At 43.0% G+C, this 9,077-nt stretch overlaps 1 protein-coding gene across 1 annotated transcript in view; it reads right to left on the bottom strand.

Moving 5' to 3' along the window:
- The window catches only part of LOC311247416 (AP-2 complex subunit alpha-2), a 54,630-nt gene extending 45,876 nt beyond the window's left edge, over positions 1–8,754 (bottom strand). The window contains exons 1-2 of the mRNA XM_084337814.1: positions 8,523–8,754; positions 5,963–6,031 (exon numbers count right to left, since the gene is read on the bottom strand). Of these exons, the coding sequence (XP_084193940.1) occupies positions 5,963–6,031; positions 8,523–8,589 (136 nt within the window). The 5' untranslated portion in view covers positions 8,590–8,754. The remainder of the gene's footprint in view (positions 1–5,962; positions 6,032–8,522) is intronic.
- Positions 8,755–9,077: the final 323 nt, after the last annotated feature.

Here is a 9,077-nt window from a genome sequence, read left to right as displayed (position 1 = left end):
ACCACTGGACTACTAGAGGACAGTCCTACATGTAGACATTTACAATTAGTCATTTAGCTGATGCTTTTATCCATAGCGACTTACAAGTCAGCAGGAGGGGTACATCTCTGGCAGCTAAGGGTCAGTGGCATTGTTTGTAAAATTGTGTCAAACTATAGCACGGTAGTAAGGTACATACAACAAGGTACAATGTACACTAGTAAAAAGACAGTAAGAAGCCGTTTTATTTTTAAACTTTTTTTTTAAGATATTGTTTGAAGGTGTTTTTATTTGATGGCGGAACATTTGCCGGGTTTCAGCTGTCCTGACTGTGGTGGGAAGTTCGTTCCACCATTGTGGAGCGAGGACCGAGAATAGGCTGCTTCTCTTTACGTCTGCCTTTCATCTGCAGTCCACAAGGCTGATTTCTTTGTGCAGAGGCCTAACATGCCAAAGAAAGCTTTACCCCACCCTGTTCTCCACAATAGGTAAATGACAATGTTAAGCAAATCTACTGCTGATAGAAAAACAATCCGAGTATTCAGGCACTGTAGTGTACATATTAAAGCCACAATAAAAAAGGCTCCCTGGCATAGCTTAGTGTACATAATTGCATGTATTCCTGTGTTCACTGTTCACCACAGATTCTTAGCTTATGCCAGGTGGTGATGGTAGCATGTATGCTATACATCAAGAGTAAACAAAAATAATAATAATATACAGTATATATATATTTATTTTTTATTACAAAAATCTGTTTACGTCTTCAGTTTGAAAGGAGCTGAACTAAGTGTTAAACAGCCTTTGCTACACATAATAACAACAGACCCGTTTCCATCCATGACTCCGGGTTTTATTTATTTGTATTTTGGGTGAACCCCTTTAAATTGGCCCTTTTCACAGTGGCCATTTTGACTTTTTATAATAGACAGACACGGGTAGTGCATATAACAAAAGGTGCATTAATCTATACCAATGGTTACACCTTTGTTTACTAACCTATGGCCACTAAGTCAAAATGGCCACTGTGAAAAGGACATGATATTTCTCGCCCTGCTCGTGGGCGTGGCTGGATCCCACAGTAGAGCAGTGGAAGCCAACACAGCAGACGCCGGTTGAGGAGGCTGGAGTCAGCAGAGAGGCAGGAAGCACCTGGAAGCATTCTGACTGACTGGACCTCCTAAGCTAAGGCTGACTCATACTGGAATAGGGATGGAGAATTTCACAGAAACAACAGCACAATGTAGGATTACAACCAAGCATTTCCAACTTCAGTGAACTGTGTGTGTGTGTGTGTGTGTGTGTGTGTGTGTGTGTGTGTGTGTGTGTGTGTGTGTGTGTGTGTGTGTGTGTGTGTGTGTGTGTGTGGTAGAATAGCCCCACCCTGTCTGGAAATTCTGCCTCACACTGTGTGTGTGTGTGTGACGTGTATGTATGTGACGTGTGTGTGTGTGTGTGTGTGTGTGTGTGTGTGTGTGTGTGTGTGTGTGTGTGTGTGTGTATGTGACGTGTATGTATGTGACGTGTGTGTGTGTGTGTGTGTGTGTGTGTGTGTGTGTGTGTGTGTGTGTGTAGTAAGCATGTCCTGTGACTAGGATTGGGGACTGGAGAGAGGGGCTGTACTCGTAGGATTAGTCAGCCACACAATAAGGCAGCTTAAGACACAGCATTGTTTAATTATCTCTATCCGTCTGCCAGCCTCTGGCTGCTGGGTGTGTGTGGATAACATTCCATGGGAACGCTGGTGGTGCTGTATGGCAGGGGGCAGGGGGCAGGGGGCAGGGGGCAGGGGGGGGAAGGTTAATGGGTCAGATTCACAGTCAAATAGTAAATGGCCCTAACATTCTTTTGAACTAACTCACTGAGTAAGAGAGTGAGTGAGTGAGAGACACATGCAGAGAATCTGGTGTGCGAGCATCGTCTGGGAGTTGCTAGGGCCTAACAAAAATAATGGTTGGTTTCAGGTTGCCGACCGACCCTGCCGATTTAGGTGCGACCCAATATATTTTATGAGTTTAAAAAAAAAATTATATATTAAAAAAAAAAAAAACATTTTTTTTTTTTTTTTTTAGAATAAAGTTTCATAGAAATCTTAGTCAAACATTTAGTATTATGGATATTAAACATGCTGGCAGAGTACATGCATCCATGTTGTTGTGAACATTTTAACCCTTTCACTGCCACACGACAGCCGGTTAACCCTTTCACTGTGACAATACAGAAGGTTAGCCCTTTACTATCACACAACCGACGGCGATGCTCCATCATTAGCATCATTAGCTCCGCATCCGCGGAGCTAATGATGCTAATGATGGAGCATCGCCGTCGGTTGTGTGATAGTAAAGGGCTAACCTTCTGTCGTGTGGCAGTGAAAGGGTTAATTAAATAAAAAAAAAAAAATTCCCTACCTACCCATGGCCAAACTGACAACCAACCTGAAACCAACTATTATTTTTGTTAGGCCTAGAGAGAGAGAGATGTGTAAACCTCTCTCTCTATCTCTCTCTCTCTCTCTCTCTCTCACATATTAAGATTCAGATTTATTGTCAATATACAGCACAAGTACAGTACAACAAAATTAAGTTTGGTATCCAACCAGAGTGCAAATGTAACAGTAAAGTGCAACAGCAATATACAATGTACAGGTGATTAAACTGGATATCTGTAGTGTAGTGCTGCTAATCAGATGTATGTACAGAGTTGTAGTATTAATATGTACAGTGATACAGGTGTAAAGACAGTATGGTAGTAAGTCATACTGGCCAGCAGTGTAACTAGTAAGAGTAAGATATGTACAGAGTCAGATATAGTATCTACAGATGTGTAAAATGACTATGTGCAGGTAAATACAGAGTGTGTGTGGATAATATATGTGGTGAGGAATAATATATATGGTACAGCATTTGTACATGCTATCATACAGAGCTAAGGGTTATATGCAGATGTATAAGTAAATATATAGAGGGTTTATTTGTATGCAGGTATATTCAGACAATATATATATATATATATATATATATATATATTATATGCAGTAAATATAAGAATATAAATGTAAATATGGGTATACAACAGCACTGTTGTACAGTGTATACAGAGTATATGGGTAGACTATAGTACGAGGGGGTAGTTAAGATTATTACGATTACTATTATTACAGTGTAGGGCAGTTGTAGACATTGAAAGGCAGTAGGTAGGTATAAATTGAGTATAGGCAGAGTTCGGAGTCGTACAGTATGGCTAGCAGAGCCTAGGGTATGGAGTCAGAGGTCAGAGTTCATATGGTGGGGGGAGCTGTCTGATATACTCTCCCCTCCCTCTCTCTTATCACTCTTATTCTTTCCCTCCCATTAGTTTCATGTCACTTCTACACCAACTCCTCCTCTGCCTTTTTCCGTAAACACATGCAAGATCTGCTTTCGTTTCTCATCCACGTCCTGCTCTGCCCTCTGGGGGGTTCTCCTCCTTCACCCCCATAACAGCCCTGCACCAGCCACAGACACAGGCACCAGATAAATGGCTCAAAATGTACAGACATGAATGAATAACAAAGTCCATGCAAACCTTTCACCAAAATAACCACGTCATGCGAGCTTTCTAACAGTGTGCAGACTAGATGTATCACTGAGTGATAACCAGGTTGTCCCTGATCCCGTCCAATGCATGCTTTGTCCATCCTTCATAGTGTGAACAGACCTCAGTAGAATACGCAGGCGGACACTGGGATGATCATTCATCCTCAGCTAGTCAAAGAAGACTATCTTCCTCAAGCATTTGACAGGAACAGTGTCAGTTACATGTCTGGGGAACAACAGTCTGGGGTACAGTTACATGTCTGGGGAACAGTTACATGTCTGGGGAACAGTTACATGTCTGGGGAACAACAGTCTGGGGAACAGTTACATGTCTGGGGAACAACAGTCTGGGGAACAGTTACATGTCTGGGGAACAACAGTCTGGGGAACAGTTACATGTCTGGGGAACAGTTACATGTCTGGGGAACAGTTACATGTCTGGGGAACAGTTACATGTCTGGGGAACAACAGTCTGGGGAACAGTTACATGTCTGGGGAACAGTTACATGTCTGGGGAACAGTTACATGTCTGGGGAACAGTTACATGTCTGGGGAACAGTTACATGTCTGGGGAACAACAGTCTGGGGAACAGTTACATGTCTGGGGAACAACAGTCTGGGGAACAGTTACATGTCTGGGGAACAACAGTCTGGGGAACAGTTACATGTCTGGGGAACAACAGTCTGGGGAACAGTTACATGTCTGGGGAACAACAGTCTGGGGAACAGTTACATGTCTGGGGAACAGTTACATGCCTGGGGAACAGTTACATGCCTGGGGAACAGTTACATGCCTGTGGTCAAACAGTGGTAGAGGATGAACAAGAGCTATTTCGCTAGTATCTGCCAGTTCAAGTATAGCAAGTGAGTTTTAGAGCAGGACATACTAAACAGTACCCGTCTAGACTAGAAGCCGAATCTCATTAGCTTAACGGCAGGTGTTGTTGTTTAATCGTCCCCGTGACTGGAAGGTCACGGCTTACGTTGCCACAAGGACACGGTCAGTGTCCTCCCCTCTTAAAGCACGTAGTGTACCCGAGCAAGACCCTGAACAGTAACACCTATCTGCTCCAGCAATGATCCTGTACTCTGAACCCCCGGGTGAAATGCATGAGTGTGACATATACATGTGAATCTCTTTGTGCGAGTTTGATTCCAGGAGAATCTCTAATTCCCTTTACGGATATTCGTGGCTCTGTGCTCACGTCACAACTCCTCCACAATGCATATTATAGCAGAAAGGACTGGTGATTGCAATTTCTATGGAAGGGTTGTCTTCCTATGCCGAGAAAGTTGTTTACATTCCATTCATGTACCCTCATTCAGTCCACTTTGAGATATGGATACAGACAGTCTAGAGACCCATGTCAGAACTGAAAGGAGGCCTCACTGTGTGGTCCCAGATCAAGAGGCACACTGAAGCACGGGAGTCATGGGGAGGTAGAGACGACAGGAGAGGAATGAATGAGGGCATACTGTGGGTACAAAAAGCCTCAAGATAATGTTAGGAGGAGAAAAAGAGGAGGGCATGGGGAGGGCACTGTGGGCAGACTAAATTTAGGCGGCATGGAACAGGTGGTAGAGGAAACACCAGTGACATTTAGACTAACAGTGTGTGTGAGAGAGAGAGAGAGAGAGAGAGACAGACAGACAGACAGACAGACAGACAGACAGACAGACAGACAGACAGACAGACAGACAGACAGACAGACAGACAGACACTTGTGTTGAGCACAGGAAACAGTAAAGACTTAGGACACACACCAACACACTATGTCAAAAAAAGCACTTCTCCCACACACAAGCACAGATGACAGACAGACACAGGTTAAATCCATCAGTAAGGCTGTCCTCTGCAAAAAATGATCTCAGTTGACTAATAAGTCATACATTTTGTTGACTAATTAATTTGTGGATTTAAAAATCGACAAATCTGTAAAGTTGTGTTTCCCCATGTACAATCACGCAGAAGTACCTCTTTAAATCGAGTGCTTACCAGAGATGTGCTCATCGTTTTTCAGGAATTAACATTGAATCAAAGTTAAAAAGGCATAAAAACCGACAAAGACCCGAGACCAGAGTCCGACTGATCCACTAATCGGATGGGGATGGCTCTTTTTGTCATAGACTGTGGTCCATCAGAAATCTTGCTTGGCAAACAGCAGGTGATTGTAATCATCTGACAAGTGATTAAGATTAAAAGACACCCGCGGGCCAAATAACTGTGGCACTGCGCCATATTGTTTCACAAGACGACACACCATGGGTCTCCTTTTTCAGAGATTCACTGGCTGTGGATGGTGCACCAATGTGATTGCTCTAAATAAGGTCCTCCTAACATTGTCCGTCTAGGACACAGATTCACAACATCAGATTGGGCCTATATCTCGTCTGCGCTGTTGACTTACCTTTGAATTTGGAGCGGATGTTGGCCAGCTCTTTGTTTATCCTCTTAATCTCTGCCTCTTTACTTTTACCTGTAAGCAGACAAGGATAACACAGCTTGAACTGTTTAGCCAACATGGAGACATTCATCCATATTCCGGGATTACAAATGTGTCCTCTAGGTTTTTGGGTAGCAGTGTGGTTTGTTCCAACAAGACCCATTTCCAATATGGTTTACATGGTATAATGGTCAAGTCATCTCTGTTTGTTTTGGGTTGGTAACAGATTATAATAGTTACCATTATTATAGCCTACTTAATAATAAGTACTTATAATACCCAGCTCTCCCCTGTCTCTTACTCTGCCCCCACAGACTCTGGCGTAAGAACCCCCCGCCCCCATGACAGACACACACACAGACACTGCCACTTTACTTTACTAACTCACTGCCACTTTAGTGTCATTATTTTACTATGTACCACTGCTGCTAGAAGATTTGCACTAAGTTCTCTTTTACCTCTATATTTATTTCACTCATTAATTTCATTTTTAGCTACTGTTTATATTGTATATAGTCCTGTACATTGTGTGTCCTATATGTTACTTTATGTTTATAGTGTCCTATATATTGTCGATCTTTTTATATACACCGTGGGAAGGGGGAAACGTAATTTCATTTTTCTGTATGTCTTGCACATTATGGGAAATGGCAATAAAGTTGACTTTGACTACTTCATTGCTGCCTACCACTGCTGTCTGGATGTAGGTAAAACGGTGGATCAAGTCTAGCTTAACAGCCTTGGTCTGTTTGTAGTGAGAGTGAAGAGAAAGCATACTGTAGCAACAAACAACTGTCTGACTTAACTTAACCCCTAACAACTGCACCCGATGAGCAGGTTGGCACCTCGCATCGTTGCCTCCGCTGTCGGTGTGGGAATGTGTGAGTGGGTGAATATGAGGAAGACAATTGTAAAGTGCTTTGGATAAAAGCACTTTAATAAAAGCACGATAAATTAGACAGGGGGCTGTGGAAGGTGTTTTCCCTTTGAACTTTGGGCTAAGTTATGGAGCATGTCCTGTGGGGACAAGCTAAATAGCAGGGAGTTGGGTCAGGGGGTCCGTCCAACAGATATAAACCTAGTCTACACAGCTTAAGATAGAGATAGAGTTGAGGTCACTATGTGTGTCATTAAAGAGAGACATAGATAACACTGCCTTAGTTTGACAAAAACATAGCACCGTCTCCTCCAACACAGATATTACAACTTTGATCTGCAATATAGGCCTCTCTGTTGATGAATGAATGAATGAAAACTTTATTTAACAGATTGCAGAATGGGTACAATACAGTACGGCTCAATACACACAATTGTTAAGGGGATGCAGACCTGAGAAAGACGTTTGTCTTGTTTCCATCAGGGTCCGCCAATGATCACAACTTTAGCATGGATGGCATACTGCTAATATCACTCAAGAGTAGAGTTTTATAACTGCTCACCCACCCTCTCAATTTGGATTATGTCAAGGGAGCTAATGGGGCTCGAAATAGACAAGAGGCCACACATGGACCCCATTCACACACGTCATCCCTGCCTGTGGGTGATATGTGTTTATCACAGGGTTCTCACAGCCAGACAAGCTGAAGCTAACGTTAAATCTCGAGGAACGGCTTGCTCCTCAATGTTATGTAAGTTAGCTATGTAGTAGATAGTAGTAGTAGCAACGTTAAACTTGTTATATGTACAGTTTCTACGTCAAATGTATATACTCTCTTTGTTAGACTCTTTTTGTATAAACAGTACTGTATTTGTAAATCTGGTATGTCATAATAAATGTATAGATGTAACAGTACTGTCTATCTGTATGTCATGTATATGTCATATATTATGATGAATTGAAAATGGGGGGACCCTGATGTAAACAAGACGAAAGTCTTTCTCTGGTCTGCATCCCCTTAACAATTGTGTGTGTATTGAGCCGTACTGTATTGTACCCATTCTGCAATCTGTTAATAAAGTGTTCAATCAATCAATCAATCAATCAATAGCCTAAAGTAAGAGGATCCAAGAGCTGGGCGTTGAGAGAGCATCCATCAAGCTAATTGAGTGCCTGGAGAATTACATGTAAACGTTACTCTAGATTTCGCAACAACCACAAGATGTGTGTGGTTCATGTCCTGGCTCTCAGATGGATGTGACCCACCACGCCCTTCTTATTGAATGACAGTCAGCTAATGTAGCTCATTAGCTAACTGTTACCGTTAGCTTAAGGGTTATTATCTCACCATCCGTTAGCTACGTCACCTAGCATTGTTGTCGTTTGACTGTACTGTACGCAAACGTCATCAAAGCAACGATCGGCTAATAGCTAACGTTACCGTAGTTAACAACAACAAGTAATGTTCACGTTGTTTGGTTGCTAACGGGATTCGGTTACTTAGTTAGCTAGCTGGCTCATTTAGTTGGGTTAGCCACTGCGTTAGCTAACTAGCTAGCTAACGAAACATGGTGCGAGGAGCTACGTTGGCTACTAGTCCAACAGGTTCAAACCAACTGATAAACAACAAGTCAACACACTACTCACAGTTCCTGATGTCAGAGATGAACACGGCGAGGCCACGCATTCCATCTCCTTTAGAGACCGCAGGCATTTTGTCCGACCCCCCAGTTAATCCAACCTTGTAACGTTATTACTCTGACAATAAGAAAGACAGTGTTGAGTCACTTTACTTCACACAGGGATACTGTTGCTGGAGCTACTAGCTGGGTAGCTGGCTATAGGGAGAGTCGCAGGGTGCCAACGTCAGGGAACAGGAATTCTGCTCAACTGAGGCTGCATTCCATACAGGACGTCGCTACATGTTCACTCCCTAGCCCCTTCCGTGACTGTGATGCACCGAGTGAATCCACAGTCACTTGCTCCTCAATAGGAAACCAACCTAGATTTACCCTGAAGGACTGGTTCTAACCGAACCGTTCGTTATACAAGAACCACAGAGACATTTCAAAGGTACTCACAGTTGCACGAGGGTTTCGGACAGAGATACGGGATGGTTTGAAAGCTCGGCGTTGCTAATAAGCATTTTTGTATAGACTGCTCAAAACGGCATTATTTCCGGCGTTGGCTGCCTGGTTGTGA

The sequence above is a fragment of the Notolepis coatsorum genome (assembly GCF_963971535.1).
Source record: "Notolepis coatsorum genome assembly, chromosome: 20".
NCBI lineage: Eukaryota > Metazoa > Chordata > Actinopteri > Aulopiformes > Paralepididae > Notolepis > Notolepis coatsorum.
Note: the sequence above shows the minus strand (reverse complement) of the source record. Positions and strands in the feature narration are given on the sequence as shown.